Raw genomic sequence first — 27,217 nt, 5'->3', positions numbered from 1 at the left:
TAAGTATGTGTATCCCAAAACACATTTGCTATTATCTAACTTCACACAGTAGATTCTATTTCGGAATAAAAAAAAACAACATAAAAAACTACCCGGAATCAAAAAAATGTTGAACGAGGGATTTATGGCTGCAGTCTATGCAGGGATCTTTTCTCTTTGTTTACATTTCAGAACAGTGCATTCCATACGTTAAAGAGACTGTCATCGGTACAGTGTCAGGTATTATTCCTAAGTAAATATTATACTTAAAGGTTTTAGCGAAAAAACTATTGCGGTGTTACAATCAAGACGATAACTTGCGAACTAGCCTGTAGCTAATTGTTATTACTCTGTTTTTCCTGTGCCGATCCCTGCTTTAGAAGATGGCAAGTTAGTATTCGTGTTTTGTTAGACTTTATTTTCAACATGGATATCAAGGGAAGTCAAGTGATTGAGAGGATATAGCGACAGATGAGGCTAAAAGCCAAGCAGGATCACCTCACCTTCACAATCACACAGGTAATTGCTATGTTAAGCTTTTATTCATGCCACTTGAACAAGCAAACTTCTTTTTTTGTGTAATTTATCTCTTAAAGACTGCCTTTACACCTTCATCAATGTGCTATTACCACTGTCTTGGTGACACACGGTTGCCTTTTAGGTATATCAGCTAGTCTGCCCTTTCTTTTTTCCTAGACTGAACAATGTTTGGTGTGCCTCAAAGCTCCAAGTCTGAGTTCCTGGACAAAGCCAGGCAGGCCAGAGAAGAAAGGAAAGGGCAAAAGGAGAAAGAAAAAGCAGCAACCCAAATTCAAGCTCTAATAAGAAGATTCTTGTGTCGCTGCAGGCTGCAGAAGGAATTAAGGTGCAGCTTTCAGTTTTCACTGTTCTATCCATGTTCTATACTGTTCTATACACATCATAGTTTTACTTTGTAATCTTATGTGTTCACAGGAAAGAAGTCGATGATTATTTCCAAACTTCTGAAACGGGAGCAACAAAAAGAAATGCACTTTCAATTTTTAAAATTGCTCGGAAATTACTTTTTATCTTTTGCCAGGAAGACAAGATGGTAACTTGCCTAAATATTGTCTCACAAAAACATTTGCAATAAATCAAAGAATTGTATCAATATATTAGGAACAAATAGCAAACTAAATCAGAATTTATCTTCATGTCAGTAGTGTCATCTTTGACTACCTGTTGGATTTCTTAGCTTCGCTTGGTACTGTTCAATTGAGGATTTAAAAAAAGGATTTTACTGTCAATAAAACAGTTTTATTGCTATTATAAGTTTCATTAAGGCAGAAAAATGTTTCAAATTTTTTCAAATTTTCCATGGTTTTTAATAGACTATAAAATATGTTTGCCAATACTTTTAGTAGTATGATCCAAATCCTTAATATTGTGATCATATAATGATTAGTTGCTGCCTTTCCGTAAGCATTTCAATCATTTTTGAGTGTATTTTATTGATTTTATTTTGTCCAGTTTTATGAATCAAACAGTTTTCATCCATTTGTTTCAGAGATTTGAAAAGCTCTGTCGTGCTATCTTAGCCAGCATGGAGGTGGAAAATGAACCTAAAGTGAGTCTGCTTTCATTAATTCTTGAACATTTTAAAAATATATATATTTTCCTTGAAATTTTTCTGGAGGGACTGATTTCTCATATTTGGCCCTTAGGTCTGGTATGTTTCTCTGGCTCTATCCAAGGATCTCACCATTCCTTGGCTCAAACAAATCAAAGATGTGTTGTGGGTTTGCTGTCAGCTTCTGAAAAAACTCAAGGTTAGTCTAGCCTAAAATCTATAAAAGAAGTTTTAATATTAATATTTTCTATTTTAATGGTACTCAAACCTTTTTTTTTGGCGATTCTTAGCCAGACATACTTCAAGACAACAAGTTGATTACACTTTACCTCACAATGCTGGTGACCTTTACTGACACAACAACATGGCGGATAGTCAGAGGGAAGGGTGAGTTATGAATCTAAATATGTCTGTGGTTATTGCAGGTCACACACTCTTACTTCCCACAGATATTTAATTTCCCTCTAATTACTGCAGGGGAAGCCCTCAAACCGGCTTTGACGAGGATTTGTGAAAACATCATGGGCCATCTCAATCAAAAGGGTTTCTATTCCGTACTACAGGTTCAACATCATAGTTTTACTGAGCGATTACAATTTTGCTGAATAGTCTTGCTTTACAGCATCAAATGTTTGTAATTTTATTTAAAAAACAAACATCTTTTGTGTCAATCTTTTAAATGTAGATCTTGCTGACTAATGGCCTGGCTCGTTCGAAACCGTCTCTTTCCAAAGGCACCCTGACAGCTATTTTCAGCTTGTCACTGAGGTCAATTGTCCTTTTCGCTTACGTTTTGTTTGACCCACTTTTCTGTGTTATTTTTTTGTTTTGGATAAATGGTTTGTGGCTTAATTGTGAACTAAATCCAATATTTTGCAGGCCAGTCATTGCTGCCCACTTCTCAGACAACCTGCTGCGATCATTCCTCATTCACATCATGTCAGTTCCTGCCATTGTATCGCACCTCAATGTGTTAACCCCAGAGGTAACCTTGTGCTGTTTCTTCTTGATGTACATTGGAACTTTGAGCAATTATGTGAACAATGTGATTTTATTTTGTCCTTTGGCTCAACAGTGCATGACATCCATGCAGACGCATGACATGCTTCGGAAGTTTATTTTATTTCTCAGTCGGGAAGAACAGTGTTTGGACATCTGTGTGTGTCTTGAGGGCAGCCACACTCTCTGCCTACTTGGTATATAAATATAATAAAAGTGGATTAACAGTTTTAGCCCTGTCCTGCAGCCTGTCAACAGTTGCTTTTGTTTCTCATATTCTACAGGCAATCTGATCTACCTGGGTTACCTTAACGAGAAGGTCTTAGAGGAGGAGGCTAACCATTTTGTGAAGGACCTGACCGACATGCTGTCCTACTGCCAGAGATATGTATCGCAAAAGAAGTCCAATTTAACCCACTGGCATCCTGTCTTGGGCTGGTTTTCTCAAACAGTTGATTATGGGTTAGTGAGAATAAAAACCATTTATCAAGCTTACTGTTATAGAAAAAACAAAAAAAAAACAAGTTCCTTATTTTTCTTCATTGTTATCATCGATATTTAATGTCCAGTCATATAATAAGAAGCTGTGAAGAGGCAAGTGACCCCATGTTGAAAAAGAATTACATATGTTTTTTATAAAACCTGGTGTTTGTGGACCGAATGATAATACCTGTACCTGATAATGCCAACGTTTATGCAAAATGCATCATCTTAAAAGTGTCTTCTTTTGTCTTTAGACTGAATGAGTCGATGCCACTGGTCACTAAACAGCTGCAGCATCTTTGGGGTGTGTCAGTAATTCGGACACTTTTCAGTGATGTCCTGTCTAAAAAGCTGGAGAGTCAGGAGCCCACTCCCCCACCCCCACAGCCAAGCACTTCACAGAACAACCTACCAGTCAAAAGTACAAAAGACACTCAATACTCAAACACAATTATGATGTATTTCACTAAACATTGGTGAATAAGGCACGTGACTGTGTTAACAGGCCTCTTCAAAAGAGCATTTCAGAAGTCTGCATCTGTCCGGAATATTCTGAAACCCGTTGGGGGGAAGCGAGTTGACTCAGCTGAAGTTCAGAAGGTGTGCAGCATCTGTGTGCTCTACCAGACCGCTCTTTCCACACTAACACAAATACGCCTTCAGATCCTCACCGGTCAGTAGCAAAACCTGAGCCTTTTGCAATTTATGACAAGCACGAACAACATCCTGTATTTCACATTATCTCCTACCTTTCTGTTCTCTGCAGGTCTGACGCATCTCGATGACCTTCTACCCAAACTGTGGGCCTTTATCTGTGAGCTCGGACCTCAGGGGGGCCTTAAACTCTTCATGGACTGTTTGAATAATGACACTGAAGAGTCCAAGCAGCTCTTGGCCATGCTCATGCTCTTCTGCGACTGTTCACGTCACCTTATAACGTAATTCCACTGCTTTTTTTTAAATTTAATTTTATTTTATTTTTTACCATGGCTAGCATAACTTTGTACTAACAACTTAGAAGTCATATTATATATCACTCCCAATGAGTTATATCGCTAGAGGAGACACGCCCTCTTGGGAAGCCTTGCCATCGGTGGCGGAGCGCGACGCCATCTTGGTGAGGTCGTTGGCGCCCACATGACAATCCTTTCTATAGCCTTTAGTGGCATCTAAGTAGCTTTTATATAATATATATATTTATATTTATACATATATATTATATATATACATCATTTGTTGTTGTTAAATGAGAGAAACAGTCAGCCTTAAAAGCTCAAACTTTAATGAAAAATGCATAGTTACAGGACTTCTTACACATAAAAAAATTATTACAAAGAATTTTTACAAATAATTTCTAAACATTTAGAAGTTTTAGACCTCTTTGACATGTAATTTAAATTATTTAGAAAAGCCCAGCAATAAGTCATTAATAAAAATATTAATAATAATAGATAATAATAAATCAATAGTAAGTCAATAATAATAACAATAAATAAAAAACAAGTCAATATTAAATAATGATAATAATAAGTCAATAATAATTATAAAAATAAATAAATTATAAGTCAACAAAAAGTCCAAAAGTTAACAATAGATTTACCCTAAAAAAACAAAGAAAAACATTAGATTTACACTACTGGTTCCTGTGAGTGATAAATTTGGTGTAACACAGATGGTATGGTGCCGGGTTTCAAGCGAACAGTCTGAGCAGTCTTATCAGAATCTGTTTCCACAAATATTTGGAACATAGCCCGACTGTATTGCTAGTTGGTACCACAATGATCCATCTGGGTTAGCTCTTTTGATAGCTAAGATCCACTTTTTCCTGAAGTCTGAATCCATAGGAAACCTGCAAGAAAAGTTCAGTCACTGAGTCAGAAATGTATAAATCTATATTACTATAATAGCCTAGTCCTAGTATACTGTATATAGGTTAGGTTTAACACAATAAAGTTTACATTTATATCGACTGCAAATTATACGCACATCATTCAGCATGTTGATAACAGCCCTGCATGATCATGCATGTCAACATGTGTACTATTAATGAAGCCCCTGCAGTTTTAAAAGAAAATAATTATAGTTCTTACCTGTCAAATGTTATGCCTTCTTCCTTCATAGACTAATTTCTCCGATTATGGTGGTTGAAACCCACACAATGAACTGGCATTTTGCAAAAAATGTGTTCACATGAATGCAGTGCAGCAGTGACTTGACCTCACCAAGATGGCGGTGCTCTCCTCCTATGAGGAATCACTTGATGTCTCCTTTGGCGATATAACTCATTGATCACCCCACTTTTTATTTAGCATAAGCAAAAGGGTAAAATATGCAAATTAGTTTCTCCTTCTATTGCCATTATTGCAGTCATCACTATGATGTTCCTCAGGAAGTATTGCAAAACTATTCTGAATTACTAAATAGTAAATTTAGAGGTTAGAATTGTTATATTTAAATCAAAACAGGGGCTGCTACAGCTAACACTGGACCTACCATGCATACAAATAAAAGTATCTTAAATCCTTTATAGAATTCTTGATGACATCGAGGTTTACGAGGAGCAAACTTCCTTCAAGATAGAAGAACTCCTCACCATTTCGTCTTTCCTGAATACATTTGTGTACAAGATGATTTGGGATGGCATCTTAGGTGAGTGTGTCTCCTTACCTTCATCCTTTATAGAAAGGTTAATGTGTGTTGAAAAGGTTGTGTTGCATTTGGTCTTTAATAGAAAATGCAAAAGGAGAAAAACTGGAGTTGTTCCACAGCGTTCACGGCTGGCTGATGGTGCTTTATGAGCGGGACTGCAGACGCAGGTTTACACCAGATGACCACTGGCTGCGCAAGTATGGATGAAAAAAAACATTACTGTTCTCTAACCTATAGATTAGCAGTTTAGTGTTTTCTAAATTTTTCCTGGCAGGGATCTGAAACCCAGTGTGTTGTTCCAAGAGTTGGAGAAAGGCAAGAGAAGAGCCCAGCTTTTGCTGCAGTACATCCCACATGTCATTCCGCATAAAAATGTAAGGAAAGGTAATCCTACATTCAAATAAAAAATGTTGTGTTTTCATCCGATCTTATATTTTCTTTCTTTCCTATTTTAGAGGGTGTTGCTGTTCAGAAACATTGTCACAAAGGAAAAAGAAAGTTTGGGTTTGATAGAAACAAGTTCTGCTTCGCCACATGTCACTCACATCACCATCCGTCGCTCACGAATGCTTGAGGTGGGGCCTTAACTGTACTTTCTTCCCTCCCAAACTTTACAAAAGAATAAAACAAAAGCCCGATACTGCCATTTCTTTTTTTCTTACACTTGAATTTTCCTCTTGTCAGGATGGATACGACCAGCTTCGCAGGTTACCTGTAAACTCTATTAAAGGGGTCATTCGGGTGAAATTCGTTAACGACCTGGGAGTGGACGAGGCGGGGATCGATCAGGATGGTGTTTTCAAAGAGTTTCTAGAAGAGATCATAAAGAAAGTTTTCAATCCCGCTCTTAATCTGTTCAAGGTGATCTAGTTTAGTCGTTTTGAAAGTGTCTGACTCCCACCAGTTTTCTTTTTTGGGTTTGACCCAATGTTTCATTTTCACAGACCACAAGTGGAGATGAGAGGCTGTATCCTTCCCCTACGTCTTACATCCATGAAAACCATTTGCTGCTGTTTGAGTTTGTGGGTAAAATGCTTGGAAAAGCTATTTATGAGGTATTTTTTTCTTACCTAAGAATCTAGTTTCTTGGCTTTACTTTGAGTGTACTGTTAGTAATCCAGGCGCTGTGTATCCTCAGGGAATTGTTGTGGATGTGCCATTTGCCTCCTTCTTCCTCAGTCAAGTCTTAGGTCATCATCACAGCTCTTTCTACAGCTCTATTGACGAGCTTCCCTCTCTGGACTCTGAATTTTACAAAAATTTGACTTCAATCAAGGTCAGAGAAATTGTTTTTCTTTGCTAGTCTGTTGTCACAGGAGCATTTTTATTTTTTAATATTCTTAATGTTTTTTTAGCGCTATGATGGAGATGTAGGGGATCTGGGACTGACTTTGTCTTATGATGAAGATGTTATGGGCCAGGTAAAGAAAAAGCACATTGACAATATATTACACAAACACATAAAAGCCACATGATAATATTAATTCTACGCCCTTTTACAGCTCGTCTGTCATGAGTTGATACCAGGCGGGAAGACCATTCCAGTCACAAATGAAAATAAGTATGAAATTAAAAAATGACTGTTTTTCATTTTAAGATGATCCTGCTGAGAAACCAATCTCATCATTTCAATTCCACCATATGCTGCAGGATCAGCTACATTCACCTCATGGCCCACTTCCGAATGCACACGCAGATAAAGGAGCAAACGGCTGCTTTTATTCGAGGTTTCCGCTGCATCATTAACCCAGAGTGGCTGCATATGTTTTCCACACCGGAGGTTCAGCGCCTGGTGTCCGGTGACAATGCAGAGATTGATTTGGATGACCTAAAGTATGCAGAATTTCCTTCTTTGTAATGGTTCCAACATTCATCATGACGTTTGGTTTTTATAGTTTATATTTGAGAACTAAGAGTGAGTCTCTTGTTTGTTATAAAAGAGAATTTTTTAGCCTGAAAAACAGCATTTAAGTTTGTGTAGAAACGTTTGTATTTGTGGTACCAGCACCTGATCCCATAATCCACATTCTGTTAAGCTTCTAATTTAAAAGTCTGATCACTTTTTTCCCTCCCTTTCTCAGGAAACACACAGTCTACTATGGAGGTTTTCACAGCAGCCATCGGGTCATCATCTGGCTGTGGGACATCCTGTCCAGTGACTTTAATGCTGAAGAGAGGGCCATGTTCCTTAAAGTAAACAGTTTATTTGATCCAACTAAAATCCTTTATCTTATCATTATTTTTTGATGCCACATGGTGATTCAAATGTTTGTTGTCTTTTATTTATCAGTTTGTTACCAGCTGCTCAAGGCCTCCTCTTCTAGGGTTTGCCTACCTCAAACCGCCTTTCTCCATCCGCTGTGTGGAAGTATCAGATGATCAAGTAAGAGGAACAAACCATTACTTCACTTTTATGCAGAAACAGATCTAAATGAAAATATTATTTTATTTTTTTAATGTGCCAATTTAAAATCTAGTTTTTGTTTTGGGAATCTTTTGCAGCTTGTGAGTTTCTCCTGTTTCATTTTTCCAGGTCTTTTGCTGGTCTTTACTGTTGCTATTAATTACTCCTCAGGGTTTCGCACATTTTTACTTTGTGCTTTTGTCAAAAGAAGCTTCATTGGGTAAAGATTAGATTCTTGATTCTTAGCAAATCTTTGTTGAGAGTTTCACAAGAACTTGGATCATAAATCCTCTTTGCTGGAAACCATAATTCTGTTTATTTGTTGTATTTATATGAAAATGACATATTATTCAGCTGCATCTGTTCACTTTCATACATGCAGAAATATCAGTGGTTACATCAAAAAATAATAAGGTTTGATAAACAACCAGACTGTTTCTACACAAACTTCAATGATGTTTTTCTTTATATCATATTAAGCCACAAATCTTTCCTAATCTTCAATCTTTCACTCTGGTAAAGATAGTTTCATTTATAAATTATGTGAATTTAACATTATAAATGGACTTTTTTAACCTCTGCTTTATTCAAAATTATTTTCTTCTTTTGCATTTAAACAATTGATACACTTTTTTTTTTATTACAATATTTCTGTGTTCAAAACTGCTTTAAGGGCAATGATTGAATCTTAATTTACTGATGAAAAGTTAACTTTTTGCCCTAATTGGGTCCAAACATTTTTAGCCCAGATCCCATGACTCAACTTCAACATGTCACATGGATGAATAAGAAACTTCACCAACCTAAAAATATGTTTGTTTGTCAAAAAAAATCATTTTTTCATAAGAACAAGGAAACCCTTTTCTTTGAGAGTGCTCTAAAGAACAGAAGTGATTTTTCATTTCCCTTGCTGTGTCCAGGACACTGGAGACACCCTTGGAAGTGTCCTCCGGGGCTTTTTCACCATTCGAAAGAAGGAGCCTGGTGGTCGACTTCCTACTTCCTCCACATGCTTCAACTTGCTCAAGCTGCCCAACTACAGCAAGAAGAGCATCCTGCGCGACAAGCTTCGCTATGCCATCAGTATGAACACGGGCTTTGAGCTGTCCTAACTCAGATGCGTGGGGCGATCTGTGCAGGAGCGGCGTTTTAAAAACAGACAAGCATCTGGACTGGAGCGTGTCCAAAAAAGGAGAATCAGCTGAAACAAAAAGTGGGTGATGGAGGTCCCATGTGGTCTTCATTTTCCCCTTTTTTTTTAACAAAAACTGGATGAGCTTTAACAGGAGAAAACTCTACAGTTTTTTTGTTTTCTCCTATTTGAGTGGATCCTGTTCTTAAAGAGTTGATTTCCATCTTCTGTCTGTGCTGCTCCTTTTGTGGAAATATGATCTACTTATCTTGAAGGAAAAAGATTTTCAGTGGCTAACCTCTCTGTTTCTCAAAAAAAATAAAATAATTAAATCTATCTTAAATCGATCCATCCTGTTCTAACCAGAAAGCAATACAGATAAAGTTCAAGCCATGATGCAGATAGCCACTTGAGTAAAGCCAAGCGATGAAACACTTTGTAGCTGATTCTGGCTTAGTCTGAAAATGTTTTGTGGAACCTAATGTATTATTTAACAAGCTGAAGACCAGTTCTATAAAACTTCCATAAATAAGTGTCTGAAAGCAGAGACTTTGTGTTGAAGGCAGTCTGTCCCCAACTGGAGGGAGATCATTTGACTTCCATCTCTTTCTTCAAACTAAGAGACACTATGGCAACCTTTGAAATAGACTGGCCTTCCTGCATTTATGCTTTTTTAACACTTTGAGGACTTAACATCAGGTGTGATGAAGAACTTTCTTAAAAATTGGATCACGTTAGATTTAAAGATGTCATTAATGTAGCCTCGGCTGTTTTTGGAAAAAAGAAAATGTTTGTTGGTTAATAGTCATGTCTGCAGAGTCCATGTGTTTTAGTCCTGGTATCTGAAATCAGAAAGTGTGCTCATTTCGTCTCGAAATGCTGGGTGCCTAATGCATTATTGTTAACCCCCCCTACACACAAACACACTATGGAGGGTGTCCGTGTTTAAGCTCTAACCAATAATCACCGAGATGGGAAACAAGCCATAGAAGTGAGGGGCTCTGCTTTTGGACTGCTTCTCTGCTCCAAGAACCCAGGCAGAGTGATAACCCCACCACTGTTCTAGCACCACAGCAAAGGGTTTCATCGTGATGCTTTCTGATCTCTGTGAACTTCGCAGGAAATTTCTGCGCTCTAAGAATCTCCTGATGTCATGGACTGATCCGTTTGAAGCGGCTCCTTGATTGGTCAGTCTCTCCTTAGAAATCTTGCACATGTCAGAAATCTTGCACGTCTTTGAAATGTTTGGGCCGGAGGAGGGATGTGTATTTGATTGTGATCTAAACTAAACACAACTGTACACAGGGTTTTGTCATGTGAAAAAGTGGAAGAAGGGACTTTAAGGTGATGCAACAGGAACTGCAGCTTTCTCAAAAAGTAGGTTAGAGGAAAACGGCACGTTTTTACCAACTTCTTTATTATGCAAAAAAGTGTTTTCCATTATGAATGAGAATGGAAATTGTGGATGATGAGAAGCAATGTTTATAACTTATTAGATAAAAGGCCACTAATAGATTAAAGTAGAAAAAAAAAGTGATTCAAATGCAGGATTTTACATACAATTATAAACAGCTTGTATAGTACAGTTTTTCAAAATTTGACCCATCAGAGGACATTTTTAATTCCTTTTTAGTCTTAAAAAGCAAAAGCTATAGGGAAAAGGTTTAAATAAATGAATCTGACTGTTTTGGTGTACAAGAATAAATGAGAGATACCTCATATGCTTTTCTTCTCACTAATATGTTTTCAATGATGTCAAAAAGGCGAATGTTTCCGTTTGACTGCTGATTCTGGCTTGGACTATCCCCTCTTTTATTACAAACAATAAAAAAAAAGATATTGAAAAGAAGTCTGAAATATTTTCCTCACACATTGTGTTGCATTGTGGCACACTGACAGGCTGGAAAATGACAGTTAAACATTTCACCGGGCTGTGGAGTTGTTGGATGTCTAGCTTCTCACATTTTTGTGCTTTCCTAAATTACGTGCATGGTGGATTAAAGTGTAAATACGTACGCTCCAGCCAAATTCTCTGCTGTGCTCACTGCCTGCACGCCGGCTTTCTGCGTGGAGCTAAACTTCACTCTCTGAGAAGACCCCCTCCCCCCAAAAAATCAATTATAGCATATTTCTGTGTTCTCCCTATAAAATCCTATTAAACATGAGTAGTCCACCGAGTCCTTCTCCAACCCGCTGGTTCAAGGCTCTGCGCAGGTAAGTATGTCTTTTTTTGTGTGATTCTGAAGTTTGAGTTTTTATTTGTCTTCTAACTGAATAAATGAGTGGCTGTGGTGTTTCTCCTGTGATTCATAAGAAACTGGGGTTAAATGTTAGACTGGAGATTGTATTATTTTTTTGTACACGTCGTCTGATTGGTTGGAATTATTAGGATTTTTCCACTGTCCTCCCAGCCAGTGGGGCTCTTAACCAAGCGGATACTCAGGCTTAACTTCATAATACCCCAGAGAGGACAACAAGGAAGTTTAATAGGCTGGAAAAAAAGATGAGTGGAAAAATAAGAGCATGCTATGTTTGTCAGAGAAATGGCCGGTTAACATGCAGGAGGTATGGGGGTTCTGTAAGAGCTAAGAATTTGTTTTACTGGGAGAAGTCATGTGCTGATGATTGTTTTATTTCAGGACCAGGCTGGGGGAGCCCTGCTTGAGGACGTACCCCTTGGAGTGTGTGGATCTGTTGAGAAGGGCCAGAATTGCTTTTCAAGCTGGACGCACCCTTAAGGAATGCTTCAGACTGACCCAGTTGGAGGCTCTTGTGCGGATGCTGGAGGAACATGAGTGTGACTTTGTGGATGCTCTTGGGAGGGATCTTCATAAAGTAGGAGCTGATTTAGTCTTTTCTGATATTTATGTCTTTCAAAAGCAAATGCTGCACAGTTGTAATTGTGTGAACTCTTTTTTTTTTTGCCCCTCTCAACCAGCCCCGGTTTGAAACTGTTGTGTTTGAATTGATCACAGTGAAGAATGAGGCTCTTCATGCCATCACCAACCTGAAGAAATGGATGCAACCACAACCTGTGGAAAAGAACCTGGTGAGACTTTTGTTTATAATACCTTCTTTTAGCACAACTAATTCTTCACAATAATATAGGGATTATTGATTATTATTCAACCTTTTTAGGTGACATTCCAGCCTGTTACAAAGAAACGTATTGTTCCGAGTCTAGCAAAGCAGATTTGACTTAAGTTGCTCTGACCTTTATAACAGGTCAGCTGGCTAATGAAGCAACATTCCTCTGCTGGTCCTTGTGTTTTCTTATGGCTTTCACTTGAAAGCGTTTGACTTTTTCAAGTGACCTGATTTAGAGCTCGCCCTGTTTATGCAGTCCACCACGCTGGATGAGTGTCTGGTGATCAGTGAGCCCCTGGGGGTTGTTTTCATTATGGGGTCCTGGTGCAACCCAGTCCAAATGTGCCTGGTGCCATTGGTCGGTGCCATTGCAGCAGGTGCAGCAGAACTTTTAAGCACACATGTTTATGATTGGTGAGCATTTTAAAGACATAGATCATGTTTATTTTAATCTATACAGGAAATTGTGCTCTTGTCAGCCCTTCTGAGTACACTGTGCACACTGCAGAACTCCTTCATCGCCTCATTCCCTTCTATTTGGACAATGTGAGTATGCATACACAATTGAATGACTGCTCTTATTGAGAAGCAGAAAAAACAAAGTGTGGACATCTTTAAAGAAATGAACTGCAGGGGTGTACATAATAACTATATATAGCCTTTAAAATATTTTATAGTAATACAGGGTGGCAATAAAACTACTGTAATTAACTTCCACCAATTATTTGCATCTTTGCTTGTTTATATGCAGCATAGATCTGCAGTAGACATGTATCCACAGTGGGGCAAAAAAGTATTTAGTCAGCCACCAATTGTGCAAGTTCTCCCACTTAAAAGATGAGAGAGGCTTGTAATTTTTTATAATAAATATACCTCAACTATGAGAGACTGAATGGGAGAAAAAAAATCCAGAAAATTACATTGTCTGATTTTTAAAGAATGTATTTCCAAATTGTGGTGGAAAATTAGTCTTTGGTCAAGCAGGATTTCTGGCTCTCACAGACCTGTAACTTCTTCTGTAAATAGATCCTCTGTCCTCTACTCGTTACCTGTATTAATGGCACCTGTTTGAACTCTATATAAAAGTCACCTGTCCAAAACCTCAAACAGTCACACTCCAAACTCCACTATGGCCAAGACCAAAGAGCTGTCTAAGGACACCAGAAACCAAATTGTTGACCTGCACCAGGCTGGGAAGACTGAATCTGCAATAGGTAAGCAGCTTGGTGTGAAGAAATCAACCGTGGGAGCGATTATTAGGAAATGGGAGACATACAACACCACTGATAATCTCCCCCCATCTGGGGCTCCCTCCAACATCTCACCTCGTGAGGTCAAAGTAATCACAAAAACGGTGAGTAAAAATCCCAGAACCACACAGGGGGACCTCGTGAATGACCTGCAGAGAGCTGGGAACAAAGTAACAAAGGCTACCAGCAGCAACACACTATGCTGCAAGGGACTCAAATCCTGCAGTGTCAGACGTGTCCCCCTGCTAAAGCCAGTACATGTGCAGGCCGGTCTAAAGTTGGACAGAGAGCATTTGAATGATCCAGATGAGGATTTGGAGAATGTCCTATGGTCAGATGAAACCAAAATAGAACTTTTTGGTAAGAACTTTACTCATCCTATTTGGAGGAGAAAGAATGCTGAGTTGCATCCAAAGAACACCCTAACTACTGTAAAGCATGGGGGTGGAAACATCATGCTTTTGGGTGTTTTTCAGCAAAGGGACCAGGACTACTAATCTGTGTACAGAAAAGAATGAATGGGCCATGTATGGTCAGATTTTGAGTGGAAACCTCCCTCCATCAGCAAGGGCAGAGAAAGATGAAACCTGAGTGGGTCTTTCAGAATGACAACAATTCCAAACACACTGCCTGGGTAATGAAGGAGTGGCTTCATAAGAAGCATTTCAAGGTCCTGCAGTGGCCTAGCCAGTCTCCAGATCTCAACCCCATAGAACATCTTTGGTGGGAGTTGAAAGTCTGTGTTGCCCAGCAACAGCCCCAACCAAACATCACTGCTCTACAGGAGATCTGAATGGAAGAATGGGCCAAAATACCAGTAACAGTTGGTGGAAACTTGTTAAGACTACAGAAAATGTTTGACTGCTGTCATTGCTAACAAAGGATAAATAACACAGTGTTGAGTTGAACATTTGTTATTGACCAAATACTTATTTTCCGCCATGATTTACAAATGAATTCTTTAAAAATCAGACAATGTGATTTTTCTGGGTTTTTGTTTTCTCATTTTGTCCCATACATGATAAAATTACAGGCCTCTCTCATCTTTTTTAGTGGGAGAACTTGCACAATTGGTGGCCGACTAAAGAGTTTTTTGCTCCACTGTTTGTGTTAAGAAGCATACAGATGCAAGAGTTACTAGAAAAGCTGGAACTGCATTGAGCTAATTTAATCTTCACGCAACTTTATATATCTTGAACTAGTTTATTCAAATATTGTATAATAGATTAAAACTTGAAAAATCTGAAAAACAGCTGTTACCAAAGCTGTCAAATTTACAGAAGAAAAGGTGTAATGTTTCCAATGTGATGTAGAGTGGAATTTCACAAAAATGGTTCCTTCTTTTGTGTTAATCATCTTCTGCAAATGTGTGCTTGTTTTAGTTTGATTTGCAGAAAGCCATTATAGAAATACCCAGCACTGTTTAGGAAAAGCTTTGTGTAGTATTGATCAATACGCGAAATTAGTCGTTTTTTGTTGTTTTGTTTTTTAACAAGGTTACTTTTTGTGCTTGCTGTTGGTTAAGAGGAGAAAGAGAAAAAATAATGATCTGATACTTTTTTGTTTTTCCTTAAGGAATGCTTCCATGTAATTCTTGCAGGCATCAGCGATTTGCCTGAGATTGTGGAACTCAAGTTTGATCATGTTTTTTTCACAGGTAATTTAGTACAAATAAAGCATTTTAGTCAATTTCTAATTATTTGTAATAATACTGAATGCAACTGTCATTCCAGGAAACAAAGAGGAAGGAGGCAAGATCGCTGTAGCGGCGGCACGCACCCTCACACCTGTTACTTTGATTCTTGGAAGTAAAAACCCGTGTTATGTTGACCAGAACTGTGACATTGCCACCACCGTGCAGCGCATCGCTTGGGCGTGTTTCCACAATGCCGGACAAAGCCTGATGGCTCCAAGTTATATTTTGTGCCACACAGACGTTAAAGCACGAGTGGTGCAGGCACTCAAGTGCTGTTTGATGGAGTTTTATGGTCCTGACCCCAGAGAGTCACGCAGCTTCGGCCGCATGGTCAATCTGGAGATCTTCAGCCACACTAGAGATCTGCTATGGAGGTCTGGAAAAGTGGTTGTTGGTGGGCAAGTGACAGAGGCAGAGAAATACATTGGTAAGAATAGTGAAAAATAGCAAATAGAATACACTAATATGTACAGATACTCATACTTTTCTTTTCATTTAAAGCCCCAACAGTTTTGACAGAAGTGGCAGAATCAGACCCCATCATGCAGCAGGAGGTTTTTGGTCCAGTCCTCCCAATACTGTCTGTAAATGACGTGGATGAAGCAATTGCCTTCATTAATAAACAAGAAAAGCCGCTGTGTGTTTATGCATACTCCACCAACAGTAATGTATGAGACAAAATGTCCGACATCATAGTCTTAACCATTGCAGTGCATTTTAAAAAAAGACCTTTGTGACATTACAGGTAATTTCAAGAATAATGCAAGAAACCTCTAGTGGCAGCTTTTGCTCCAATGACTGCATCTTGCAGAGTCTGATGGTGGCTCTACCTTTTGGTGGAGTAGGTATGTATTACATGCAGATACACAAATAGATCCCAAAAGGACAAAAGTGCCCAAAACTGATCGATGACTGCCCTTTTCTTCAAGGTGCCTGTGGAATGGGATCCTTCCATGGCCGCTATAGCTTTGAAACCTTCTCTCACAGAAAGGCAAGCCTGCTCAGAGGCACACGATTTGAGTGTGTGACCTATCTGCGTTTCCCACCGTATGAGGACCGTAATCTGTCTCTGATGACCTGGGCCTGTGCTCTGTCCCAGAAAAGCCAAGGCTGGTGCCAGATCCTGTGACTGTGTGGTGTTAATGATTCATGCTAGAATATAAACAACTAACAGGCCATACAAACAGCTGTATTGTTAGACTTTAATAAAAGGAAAAAGGTAAAGTTGGATTTAATATAGGATGTGTCTCATCATGCCAAGAATGAATGCCTATTTTAACTTTCTTGTGCAGTGCTTTTATTTTTTATTATCTGTCATTAAAATATTTCAATAAAAATAACGACTGCAAACTATATATTTTAAACCCGATGAAAGTCCTCTGTTATTCTGGTCTCTTGTAGATTTTCTCCTCATTGCCTTCTTTCATGGCTGCATATCTGGCAACTGTGAACAGGTAGTCGCTCAGCCTGAGAGAAAGAAAATCAGGAAATGTATTAAATATGTGGCAGACATGAAAAAAAAAACATTTTGTCCTAATGAGTAAAAGCTACAGAGTGACCTGTTCAGAAACTTCGCAACATCTTGATCCGCCTCCCCTGAACGCACAATTGGAGCCACGCTTTAAGAAGAACACAGAGGCGTTTCAAAAAAGCAATTTAAATGAGGAAAAGATGTTTAAGACGCGCTAATACTGACCTGCGCTCTGCTCGCCGACAGACTGTCCGAGCTAAATGCAAAGCTGCACTACTCTTCCCACCAGACTAAAAATTAAAATATTCACGTAAAACTTTGGCTTTCAAATAGATTTATATACTGAAGTTTAGATGGTCTTACAGGTAAAATGAAGTTGGTGAGCGGTGGAAGTTCATTCGTAAAGTTATCGATCCATGTTTCCAGGTCTGCAATTGGCTGAGAGGTAAACTTTGTTTTTTCTTTCAAAAAGAAACAAAGTCCTTAAGTATAGTGAAAAGACATGAAAGAAAACCTAGACATAGTTTTAATGTGGAGAAGCCAGCACGTACTTATATGACTGTCTCTAGCAGATGATCGAGGAGTAGCAATATTAGAGCCCACATCTTGTAGAATGCATTGTATCTGTAATACAAAAAAAAAGTAATTGTTTGCAAGAGTTCTGCTCTGAAAGTAATAGGAAGTGGCATGAAAATCAAACCTTATCCAGTTGATGTATGAATGTGTGACCTTTCTCAAGGCAAAACTCTCTGGCCAATCTACAAAGTAAAACAAAGTTCTCAACATCAGGCAAGTTACTTTGACTTTTTAACTCCAAGAAAACTTTTTTATTGACAATTTTCACAAAAAAAGCTTTTTCCTCATTCTCTTTCCCCTTCTCAATCAGAATCAACCCCAAAAAATGGGGAAACAGAAAACACTAAAGATGTTTGGGCATTTCATACTTTATTTTTTTTTAAACTTGCAGGAAAAACTTAATCTTACACTTAACTCCTCCACATTTATTATTATTTTTTACAAAACCAAAGAAATTGTTCTGCATTTCACAGAGTTTGTCCTCTTTAGGGGCAAGAGACAAATATTATATTTGCATGCCAAGAATTCACACAAAATCTCACAAACAGACTGGTTTATTTAAAAAGAACACAAGTCCCACACTTTAACTACAAAAATTCACTTTTTGTTCCTTTAGTCAGTTGCAAACCAATGGAAGAACACACAAAATTCAAGAAAGTAGTTAAAATTTAACCCAATAAACCAGTAAGTTTAGCTTTCTTATGTTTGTGCATTGATATTGTTGCAGCACTCCTGAAAGACCTTGCTGTAATGTCTCTCTAAGAACAAAAATAGCATTTACTCGTGATTATAAATGTCTTTCATTCATTTCATTTATTTTACAAGCAACTTTTGGTTTTCTAATGTTTTGTAACCCTTGTGCTATCCTAGGCACTTTAACATTGGGAGTTGGGTCATCTAGACCCACTAGACAGTGCGCTGAACCTTTTTTCTTCAATGATTTGTGATCTTCACTGGTGTCAATGGATTACATGAAATCTTTCCACCTTTATCCACCTTTGTCATGGTAGGGAGAACATGTCAATGTAAGGGGGGGGTCATCTAAGATAGCACAAGGGTTAATAAGCTAACACGTTCACCCTTCAAAATCTTTTTTACTCGACTGTTTGTAAAGCAATGCTTAGTAGTCCATGAAACAGGTTATTTATTAACTTCATCATTTTATAAGGCAACATGTTTATTGGTCAAAAAACATCTTTTTACCTTATGTCTTATTTTCCGTGTACTAGAAAGTCTTTTTTAATTTCCCATCCAACATAAATGACTAATCTTGTAGTATATTATTTTGTATATTTAATCTTTTGGTATTTATTGAACTGTGGTTTAATACATTAATGTTTAAACATGTTTGTTACTGCTTCCCTCACTAGTTTAAACTAAGAGTTCCAACTAATCTAGCTAAAGAATGATGCATTATTTCCTTTCAGTTTGTGTGAACAAAATGAAAAAAAAAAACATTCTAGGATAGACTTTATGTATAGCAAGTTATTTATTTAAAGAGGGGAAAATATGATTTCAGAGATAGAGTGTATTATACACAAAGCGCGCACAAACAGAAAATGTGTATCCATATGTGGAGGAATGGCACCGAACCAGGAAACTTTAAACAATGTCCAAACAGAAAGGAGTTTAAAAACAAATATAGAAATATTATTTTGACAGAACATATACAAAACATAAAAAACTTTGATAAATCTGTGAATACTTATGAATTTAAATTTGAATTGGATGAAGATGCACTTGGATGTGTTGAAGAACAAGATTTAAATGGAATCAAATGAGTGTTTATGGGTATCTGAAACTAAGTATATACGTTTTAGAGATGGAACAGCAATATAATATGTGGTAAACATTTGGTTTAGGGCATGGGGATGAGAATTTATGAGTTTTTTCACTTTTTCTCACTCCTGTTCAGATACTTCTTGTACTTTTTTCCCCCTTGTCCTATCTTTTCTTTCAAAGTATATGTCAGCAATAAAATATCATCATCATCATCATCAACATTATCATCATCGTCATCATGTGTGATTGAAAGAAAAAAGAGCTTACCCTATAGCTGACGAAAGCTCATCTGTATTTCCCAATGCTTCAAATATGTGATCTTCCTTTGGTCTTCTTTCTCCGGTGAATGTGCTGGAGAACCCTGCACAGCAAGAACCAGGTCAAAATGTCTACATATGATTTTTTGTAATAAACTTTTAGTATTTTAAAGATTGAAGCTGATAAGTAACCTTTGTCTCCTGTTTTTGTGTATATTTTGGGTCCTTTATTATCTTCTGCTGTAGCATAACTGTTTGGGAAAACATAAAAATTAAATAGTAAACGAACACGTGTCTAAAGCGTTTATTAAGCCTGTAACTAGCAATGTTACAGCTTATTATACAAAAAATGTGGGAATGTTTTGATCTGTCAACGCTAATCGTGCAACAGTAGTACAGAGCTTAATGATAAAATAAACTCATATTAAACGTAGATTTCCACACCGACCTTTGCTCTGAACGCCACCGGTTTGGAGTTCGATATTTAGTGGCGACACTTCTTGCTGCACAGCGGAGGAGAGTGGTTCTGAAGACAAATGATGCCATATTTGACCTATAAGTTAGCATCTACATAAGACTTCGCTTAATGAAAGAGTTTGTCCTCTCGTGGTGGCCGTAGTTAGTGGGCGTTTCACTTTATGGCATGATTGGTCAACTCATCGTGGCGTTGCACATCTCAGTATGTTGATTGGTCAGACGGAGATATGCCCCCGACGCTGATTGGTTATTACAACTCGCTTGTTTTTATGTTGGCTTTGGAAGTGAGCTTTTTTGCTAAACAGTGTTAGGTTTGGGCATTGCATTTCCCCCGCTATAATTATAAGAAATAGTGTCCAACTCTTAAATACTTATATGCGTTTGTGAGAAAATTAGCCCCAACCGTTGAGTTGTTCTGTCGGCTGATGTTTCCGCTGAGGATTACATGTTCTAAGCTAGCTCATGTTTTTCCAGTGAAAGTTGAAGGTTGGAGGCACTAGATCAACTTTTGAGTCTAATAATATAACTTAACGAAACATGCAAGTCAAGGACTGTCTGGTGTCTGCACCAGGGAAGACTATCCTCCACGGAGAGCATGCTGTCGTTCACGGAAAGGTAACAGATAAGAAAAAAAAAAGGCAATTTATGACAACAAATTCACCCAAACACTAAAGTTCTGATTATTTTATTTAGTCACTCATAAACAGTATATATATATTTTTTGAAAACAATCAATCAAACTTTGTTTTTTGTTTAAAAAAATCTATATATTTGTATCTTTTTCAGTGCATGCAGTTTGGAATGACTTTGGAAAGTTCACGATCATAACATTGATCACACCTTGTAGTTTTATTCACTTTATGTTCTGTCATTACAGGTTGCTCTTGCTGTGAGTTTGAACCTGAGAACATATTTGAAATTAAAATCTTCCTCCAATGACAAAGTCTGCATCAACCTGCCCAATATTGACACATTCCACTGCTGGGATCTCTCTGACCTAAAGCAGTTTATCCCGTATATAAATGGTAAGCAATTATGTCACTCATTTAAAAAAATAAATAAAGCCTAGTTGACTCCTAACTTACTTTAGTCATGATGTAGAAATATTAGTTTATGACTTAAGTGTCCTTTTGCTTTTATTTTGAAAGCGTAAATACATCCATAATTTGGAGTCTTATTGCATATATTCCCGCTAAAAAGTACCCCTTTACAATGACAGACTACTGTAGAAAATATGGATTTAAAAAAAAAGTGTTTTAACATCAGAATTGTATAAATATTAGCTTGAATTTGGCTTCAAGTGGTACAAAAACTTCTGCACAAAAATATTTGAACAAATTTGCCGATTGGATTTAAACTACCTATTGGCACAGGTCTCTATTGCAAAGAAGACCCGAGTCTCAAGAGATTATCTTGTATAAATAAAGCTTTAATAATAACAATATCTTTAAATATGTCACAGTTAACCTCAGTGTTAATGTATGTCATTAACGCTGTTGTATTTATCCTGGCATTAAGGCATTGGAGATTCATATGCATTAATGTGAGACGTATACAATTGAACCTCAATGAACATCAATGTAGCACCTTGTAAAAATGTTGTTTCACGGTTACTTCTGACTTGCAAAGCCACACTGTGATGCGAGAGGAGCTGTTTTAGAGCTGTCATTTAAAAATGGGTTACACTTTGTAACTGCACACCGTTATAAAAGAAATTTTTTTTTAACAATTTAATGGAATATTAACCAATTTGCTATGTACAGAGGTCACAGGGTGTGAAGTCTTGTCACCTGAAGGGGCTAGTGGCATCGTAGACTAAAGCAGCACTATAAGACCTCTGTTAAAATGATTGCTTTTTAAATAGTTGATAAATTGTTTAAGAAGAGTATTTTCTACACTAATTCCTGGGTTTTCTTGGCGGCAGTGAAAAGACATGCAATTTTGACATGTCTTAATTGCGGAAGCTGAGTGCGTGTGTTCGACTCAGCTTCACCAAAACTGTTGGGAATGAGCGGAAATTTAGGGAGACACTGTAAGAATTGAACAATAAAACATTAATCTTTTCAAGCAGGGAAATATGAATAGTTTGTGTTTGAAACATTAAATACATCAATTAACTCCATAAAGATGGATGGGTGACTTTAGAATCAGACCTTGTTTTTGCTCATTTTGTGACATTAAATAAGCCCCATTGGAACAAATTGTGCATTGTTTTGGTTTGTCTTTTAAATAACTGTTAAGGTACGAAGGATGAGGCCCAGCGGCTGGATGCTGAACTGGTGAGGAGGCTCCGGGACTTTGTGGGTGTTACAAATGGAAACTTGAACAATGGCAACACGGCCTGCTTAACCTTTCTGTACATCTACCTGTCTGTGTTTGCATCGGGGTAAGATCTCATCCTATTGTTTCCCACAATTTCCCTTATTATGGAAAAAGTGATATGTTTTTGATATTTCAACTCTCCACCATTAAGAACTTTAACATTAACAACAGCATCTAATGGACAAGCAGGACAGTGGCCCTCAAAGGCTGGCATCATATGTCCTTTGTGTCTATTGCCTGGTGTCTCTAGGGTCTCAACTTCTTTGAGACCCTAGACTTGATTCTTTAGAGCAGCTTTGAGCTTTTTCATACATTCCCTTTGATTAGGGAATAGGGGTGTAACGGTTCATTTTAACAACGATTCAATCCGACTCGATATTTGTGGTTGCCGATTCTGTTCACTTTCCGTTTCTGTTCATTTTGTTCGATTCGATCCGATTCACTGAGTTAAGATCGTCCACATGAAAACAGCTGATTTGTAATCCACTAAAGAAGTTTAACAAATCAGACATGATGAATGATGAGTTTGTGTTATCCTGGTATCTAAAGTTTATGAATGGCTCTTATGGCCCTTTTATGAAATATGTATACTACTTAAAGTAAACTTTTGCTAGTATTTCTTCAATAAAATAGTTTGTTATATTTGTTAAAACTGTGCCTTAAATGTTTTGTTCGGATTTTTGTTAAAAGAAAACGGCGGGGGGGGACTCAGGCCTCAAGCAGTACTACAGTTTTTACCTCTGTCGTTTTTACAGCCCCTGAATTTAACATTTTGTAAGAAAAAATGGGGTCTTCATTGGTGCAAATTGGTTCATGAGAGCAATAGAGAAATGAGAAAAAAAAGCTTTTTTAGGAATTGATGTCTGTAAAAAAGAGACGGGCAAAGAGGAGAATATTAGTGGCTGCAGAAGCTGTGAACAGGCAATATGCTCGGGAACATTAGAGCTGCAGGTTGTTGGAGGGCTTAATGGGCGCTGACATAGTGCTGGCTTGTCTCAGAGTGGTGAAGGGCTTCTGACAGGATGGCCACTAATGAGAATCTGGCAGTGGGCCACTCTGTACCCTTTAACAAGCCTGGATGTGTTTCTGCCCCAAGAGGGGAACTGGACAATTAGGTTATAGTATTTTCCTCTTTGCCTGAAAGGAGCCTCCTTGATTGACATCGACAGAAGTTTTAAGTAAGAGTCTGTAGCATTTAGTAGTTTCTTGTTTGTTCTGTAATGTAATTAAATAATAATTATGTAATTACACTAAAAGCTTGTGTGGGTTCTCATTTTATAGATACAGTCGAGAAAGTACCCAGGCCTTGTAATTAATAACTGTGCACTTTTACAATCATCACAATAATTGATAGTACATGAGTAATGAAATTTGTGTTATTTGTTAGAGAGCTTCCTGCGTTGACGATAACTGTGTGGTCAGAGCTACCGACTGGAGCCGGACTGGGGTCCAGTGCAGCCTACTCTGTGTGTTTAGCTGCAGCTCTGCTCTGCGCTGCCGGCACCATTCCCACTTCCCTCAGAGAGTGGGATCAAACTGCCAGGTAAGGGTGATTGTCCGCTTAAGAAATGAGTTCTTAACTGATGTTACGCCCTGTTGCATGTTACAATCCACAACAATAGCTTTGAGGTCGCACTCTGATCAACTTTTGATCTACTGTTAAAATGTTCCGTCTGGTCTTTTAATTACGATTATGTTGTTTTTGTCCATAGTCTCTGCAGAAGGACAGATCAGACAGACAGACAGATTACGCTATATTAACCCAGAGGGAACTTACAAGTCCATCCATTGCTCCAAATACACACAATAGATAAAAAGTGAGGATCTTAAAACTATATTAAACTAATCAAAATTAATAATAAAAACAATAACCCATCAGTAGTTCATCAGAAATTGTGGGCAGGACTGTTGATACAGTCTAAGCCCACCACCACTTCCCGTCACCCATCTGTTTACACGCTCACCTGCTAGCTTACAGGCCCTTACAACCCCAACCTAACATTAGTGGCGCAACAACAATGGCAAGCAATATGAGAGCTTTCCAGCCGTGCAGTTTTGAGTCAGATTCCAGCTCGGACGAGGAAAACCGAGGCGTACACGGATCTGCAAGTGGATTTATCAAAATGGAGCAGTGGCCCAACGATTGCAGCTTCTGCTTCACAACTACAAGTTTTTTCGACTTCATATTTTTTCTACACCTGATTTCCAACGATTTAGATGAAGAAATAGTCAGAAATGCCATTTATAATATATGATTTATAATCTTAATTTTCATCTTTATTTAGAAAATCGCCTACTTCTGAATCAATCTGCAGTTTAACTTTGCATTGACTCTTGTTGATTTTAGTTTTACTTTTTCTCTTATAGCCGTCAAAACCTTTTCATTAATCTAAATATTCAATACTATCAAGAAAGTCAAAGAGTGAAATTAACATTTTAATAATTGAAGCGTGACATTTAGGCTCGAATCCACTTCCCTGCCTTTGGTTATCATCTTCAAGCGACCACGCAGTTGTTTGTAGCTGCCAGTGCTCGGCCCTCATCTCCTTTTGAAACGACTGCAGATGGTGTCAGGAGGACCTGGAGCACATTAACAGTTGGGCTTTCCAAGGAGAGACCATCATCCACGGAAATCCTTCAGGGGTGGACAACGCGGTCGGAACATGGGGTGAGGCATAAAAACACTCACACTTGGCACTTTGCACCGCAGCAAGCCATTATCAGCCGATGGTGAGTGTCTGTTTAATGAGTGGTTTAATTTAATGCAGGTGGCATGCTGCGCTTCTTAGCCGGGAAGATCATACCGCTGAGCAGGTATTGAGATCCTGCTGAGTGAATTTTCATTAAAGAGCCTCACGATATAGAACTGGGGGGCTGCTTTTGTGAGGCAGATCAAATATTGTACATGAGCAGATGTCTCATCTGTTTCTTTTACTTACAGGGTGCCTTTATTAAGGATCCTCCTCACTAACACCAAAGTACCACGCAGCACCAAAGCACTTGTTGCCAGGGTGAAGGACAAAATTAACAAGGTACTAAAGGTTTTTTCCCCTGTCCCCCTTGTCTTACCTGTCGGCACAATAGTTAATATAACGGGCAGTGCTTTTGCATGACAGATGCCTCAGAGGCCGAGGTCGAGTCCCCCCATAAAATATTAAAATGAAACTCTTAGCCAGCATCCTTCTGTGCGGTTTCCTTGGTGACACCAGCAGGTGTTCAGAGGTTTGCCTCAGACTGAAAGGGCCCTGCATGGTGTTGTGGCAATGCTGAGGACAATCCACAGGGGAATTTTGTAATCCGTGCACAACCTGTCCCTCAACAATTCCTGCTTCATCACACATTCCTAATGGAGTTTAAGCTAGACATATTAAATGGGTTTGTGTTTTTTTTTTTTCCAGTTTCCCTCAATAATGAATCCTGTTCTTGACTCAGTTGATGCCATTTCTTACACTTGTGAAAAAGTCCTGACGTGCGAACCGATCACAGGAGAGCACTACAGTATTCTAGAGGTACAGATTATCTGTTTAAAAAAAAGTACTTATATGCACAAAGTATAAGCTGTTACTTCCAAGAATCTTAAACTTTGAGCGCATATGTTCAGGAGGCTTCATTTTCAGCTGTCTTTACCTTTTCAGGAGCTGATTGATATCAACCAGCACCATCTAAATGTTATGGGTGTTGGGCATCCGGCTCTGGACACTGTGTGCCGGGTCACATTGGCCAAAGGGCTCCACAGCAAGCTAACAGGCGCAGGGGGTGGAGGCTGTGGCATCACGCTGCTGAGACCAGGTGCTATACGCTGCTGTTAAATCTGTACTTGTGAAATAAAAAGGGGGAAAAAATTTCATTTAAAAAAAAAAAACTTTTCCAAAATCTCTGTCACAAATTTTATATTTAAAATAGTTTTTGAAGTGATGTCGTTCAGTTCTTGTTTGTTTTCTACTGGAATAATTTTATATTAACGAGTAGAAGGAGGATATGAATAATTTTTTTTTGTCTGAAGCAGCTCTTGGATTATTTGAAGCTAAAGCATCTCAATGGGATGTTTCTTTGTTGTGCAGCTGTGACCCTAATGTTGATCTGGCACTGGGCTTTCCTCAGCTGTGGAACAATAACAGATGGGAGATATTACAGGAATTTTGCCAATTAAAGACTTTTTGATGTTTCTGGATATATAACCTACTTTTTATCTTTTTTGGACAAAAAACCTGAATAATGCTTTACTGCACAAAACCATTTTTAATAATTATATTCCTTGTTGCCCTTTTTAAAATTGTTTGTTTTGTTTCTTTTCTTTGTTTTTGCAGAAACCGACTCTTCAGTGGTCCAGAACACCATGCAGGATCTCAAAGACTGCGGCTTCGACTGCTGGGAAACGAGTATTGGTGGACCAGGTGTTCAACAGCATTCCCCTTCCTCTGTGAAGGAGGAAATTCTGGAAATTTTAGAGCAGTACTGAGCTCACTAAGGAGATTTGCTACAGGGAGTAGCAAAACATTGGTTTACTAAGGGGAGATTTAAGCTTTAAATGTTGTCTGACATGAAGAAAAAGTATCTTTTCCATGGCTAATTTTTTTTAAACTAACATGAATCAAAAACTTGCTGCAACATTTCAATGCTATACCTACTGTTATGAAGCACTTTGTCCACTAGGTGGCAGTATAGGAGCACAGATGCTGTTTAACGGTTTACAGGTAGAGAAGGAAGATTCAGTGTTAAATTCTTCCTCAATTTGGATGTAAACTTTTAAAAGACAAAGGTGATATTAAAGTTTTATCCATGACATAAATCCTTGAAAATATTTGTATGTCATTCTGATTTTAACTGAAGTATAGTTATTTAGTTTTACACCTTTAAAAATAATTAAACTGTAATATTTCAGTTATGTTAAGTATTTTCTCGTCATTTTTTGCTGTTGTGTGTGCTAATAGAACAGGGAGGACAGCATAAGTGGGCAGCGTCTCTGAAGACTCAGGATTAGCGCCTCTCTAATATGAACAAACAGCATCTAGTGTCCGGTTGGGTCGCTCATTGCACACACTGTAGCTTCCCAAAATTACCC

General features: G+C 38.1%; 4 protein-coding genes across 6 annotated transcripts; 3 read left to right on the top strand and 1 right to left on the bottom strand.

Moving 5' to 3' along the window:
• Positions 1-99: 99 nt before the first annotated feature.
• Positions 100-10,958, top strand: ube3b (ubiquitin protein ligase E3B). Of its 2 annotated transcripts, XM_011479192.3 has the most exons (28): positions 100-219; positions 360-498; positions 676-844; positions 934-1,051; positions 1,508-1,567; positions 1,665-1,769; positions 1,861-1,957; positions 2,048-2,133; positions 2,256-2,338; positions 2,450-2,555; positions 2,646-2,766; positions 2,854-3,031; positions 3,307-3,473; positions 3,558-3,725; positions 3,819-3,990; positions 5,583-5,701; positions 5,784-5,898; positions 5,976-6,075; positions 6,157-6,276; positions 6,386-6,562; positions 6,646-6,756; positions 6,840-6,977; positions 7,057-7,122; positions 7,204-7,262; positions 7,352-7,534; positions 7,783-7,894; positions 7,992-8,084; positions 9,026-10,958. In XM_011479192.3, exons 3-28 carry the CDS (start codon positions 684-686, stop codon positions 9,215-9,217), a joined length of 3,207 nt encoding a protein of 1,068 aa, XP_011477494.2. In that variant the 5' UTR covers positions 100-219; positions 360-498; positions 676-683; the 3' UTR covers positions 9,218-10,958. The 2 variants fall into 2 exon arrangements, with proteins under 2 accessions (XP_011477494.2, XP_004072449.2); XM_004072401.4 differs by having other exon boundaries at positions 100-498.
• A 204-nt stretch (positions 10,959-11,162) lies between these two features.
• LOC101157544 (aldehyde dehydrogenase family 3 member B1) lies at positions 11,163-16,623 on the top strand. Of its 2 annotated transcripts, none has more exons than XM_011479190.2 (10): positions 11,163-11,451; positions 11,877-12,072; positions 12,176-12,286; positions 12,581-12,701; positions 12,785-12,870; positions 15,150-15,231; positions 15,308-15,697; positions 15,772-15,938; positions 16,016-16,115; positions 16,200-16,623. In XM_011479190.2, the coding sequence occupies exons 1-10, from the start codon at positions 11,399-11,401 to the stop codon at positions 16,397-16,399; spliced, it is 1,506 nt and encodes a 501-aa protein (XP_011477492.1). In that variant the 5' UTR covers positions 11,163-11,398; the 3' UTR covers positions 16,400-16,623. The 2 variants fall into 2 exon arrangements, with proteins under 2 accessions (XP_011477492.1, XP_004072653.1); XM_004072605.4 differs by lacking the exon at positions 11,163-11,451 and adding an exon at positions 11,482-11,802.
• On the bottom strand, positions 16,459-19,977 carry mmab (methylmalonic aciduria (cobalamin deficiency) cblB type). Its single transcript, XM_004072400.4, has 9 exons — positions 19,805-19,977; positions 19,549-19,607; positions 19,367-19,460; positions 17,442-17,499; positions 17,293-17,365; positions 17,105-17,202; positions 16,967-17,031; positions 16,830-16,889; positions 16,459-16,737 (listed from the first exon to the last, which is right to left on the bottom strand). The coding sequence occupies exons 1-9, from the start codon at positions 19,921-19,923 to the stop codon at positions 16,653-16,655; spliced, it is 711 nt and encodes a 236-aa protein (XP_004072448.1). The 5' UTR covers positions 19,924-19,977; the 3' UTR covers positions 16,459-16,652.
• A 127-nt stretch (positions 19,978-20,104) lies between these two features.
• On the top strand, positions 20,105-27,046 carry mvk (mevalonate kinase). Its single transcript, XM_004072399.4, has 10 exons — positions 20,105-20,448; positions 20,711-20,858; positions 22,075-22,219; positions 23,543-23,698; positions 24,720-24,823; positions 24,924-24,969; positions 25,097-25,187; positions 25,554-25,664; positions 25,791-25,944; positions 26,463-27,046. Exons 1-10 carry the CDS (start codon positions 20,371-20,373, stop codon positions 26,612-26,614), a joined length of 1,185 nt encoding a protein of 394 aa, XP_004072447.1. The 5' UTR covers positions 20,105-20,370; the 3' UTR covers positions 26,615-27,046.
• Positions 27,047-27,217: the final 171 nt, after the last annotated feature.

The sequence above is a fragment of the Oryzias latipes genome, chromosome 9 (assembly GCF_002234675.1).
Source record: "Oryzias latipes chromosome 9, ASM223467v1".
Classification (NCBI taxonomy): domain Eukaryota; kingdom Metazoa; phylum Chordata; class Actinopteri; order Beloniformes; family Adrianichthyidae; genus Oryzias; species Oryzias latipes.
This window is presented reverse-complemented; position numbering and strand designations above follow the sequence as displayed.

Excerpts from the sequence above, each read along its gene's own strand:
- ube3b (XM_011479192.3), top strand. The coding sequence starts at position 684 with ATGTTTGGTGTGCCTCAAAGCTCCAAGTCTGAGTTCCTGGACAAAGCC. Across the intron at positions 5,899-5,975 it reads GATGACCACTGGCTGCGCAA|GGATCTGAAACCCAGTGTGT; the intron begins GTATGGATGAAA and ends TTTTCCTGGCAG. Across the intron at positions 7,535-7,782 it reads ATTGATTTGGATGACCTAAA|GAAACACACAGTCTACTATG; the intron begins GTATGCAGAATT and ends TCCCTTTCTCAG.
- mvk (XM_004072399.4), top strand. The coding sequence starts at position 20,371 with ATGCAAGTCAAGGACTGTCTGGTGTCTGCACCAGGGAAGACTATCCTC. Across the intron at positions 20,859-22,074 it reads GTTTATCCCGTATATAAATG|GTACGAAGGATGAGGCCCAG; the intron begins GTAAGCAATTAT and ends ATAACTGTTAAG. Across the intron at positions 25,945-26,462 it reads CATCACGCTGCTGAGACCAG|AAACCGACTCTTCAGTGGTC; the intron begins GTGCTATACGCT and ends TTGTTTTTGCAG.
- LOC101157544 (XM_004072605.4), top strand. The coding sequence starts at position 11,741 with ATGAGTGGAAAAATAAGAGCATGCTATGTTTGTCAGAGAAATGGCCGG. Across the intron at positions 12,702-12,784 it reads GGTCGGTGCCATTGCAGCAG|GAAATTGTGCTCTTGTCAGC; the intron begins GTGCAGCAGAAC and ends TAATCTATACAG. Across the intron at positions 15,939-16,015 it reads CATACTCCACCAACAGTAAT|GTAATTTCAAGAATAATGCA; the intron begins GTATGAGACAAA and ends GTGACATTACAG.
- mmab (XM_004072400.4), bottom strand. The coding sequence starts at position 19,923 with ATGCTAACTTATAGGTCAAATATGGCATCATTTGTCTTCAGAACCACT. Across the intron at positions 17,500-19,366 it reads GAGCTTTCGTCAGCTATAGG|ATTGGCCAGAGAGTTTTGCC; the intron begins GTAAGCTCTTTT and ends TTTACTTTGTAG. Across the intron at positions 17,032-17,104 it reads TCACCAACTTCATTTTACCT|TCTGGTGGGAAGAGTAGTGC; the intron begins GTAAGACCATCT and ends TTTAATTTTTAG.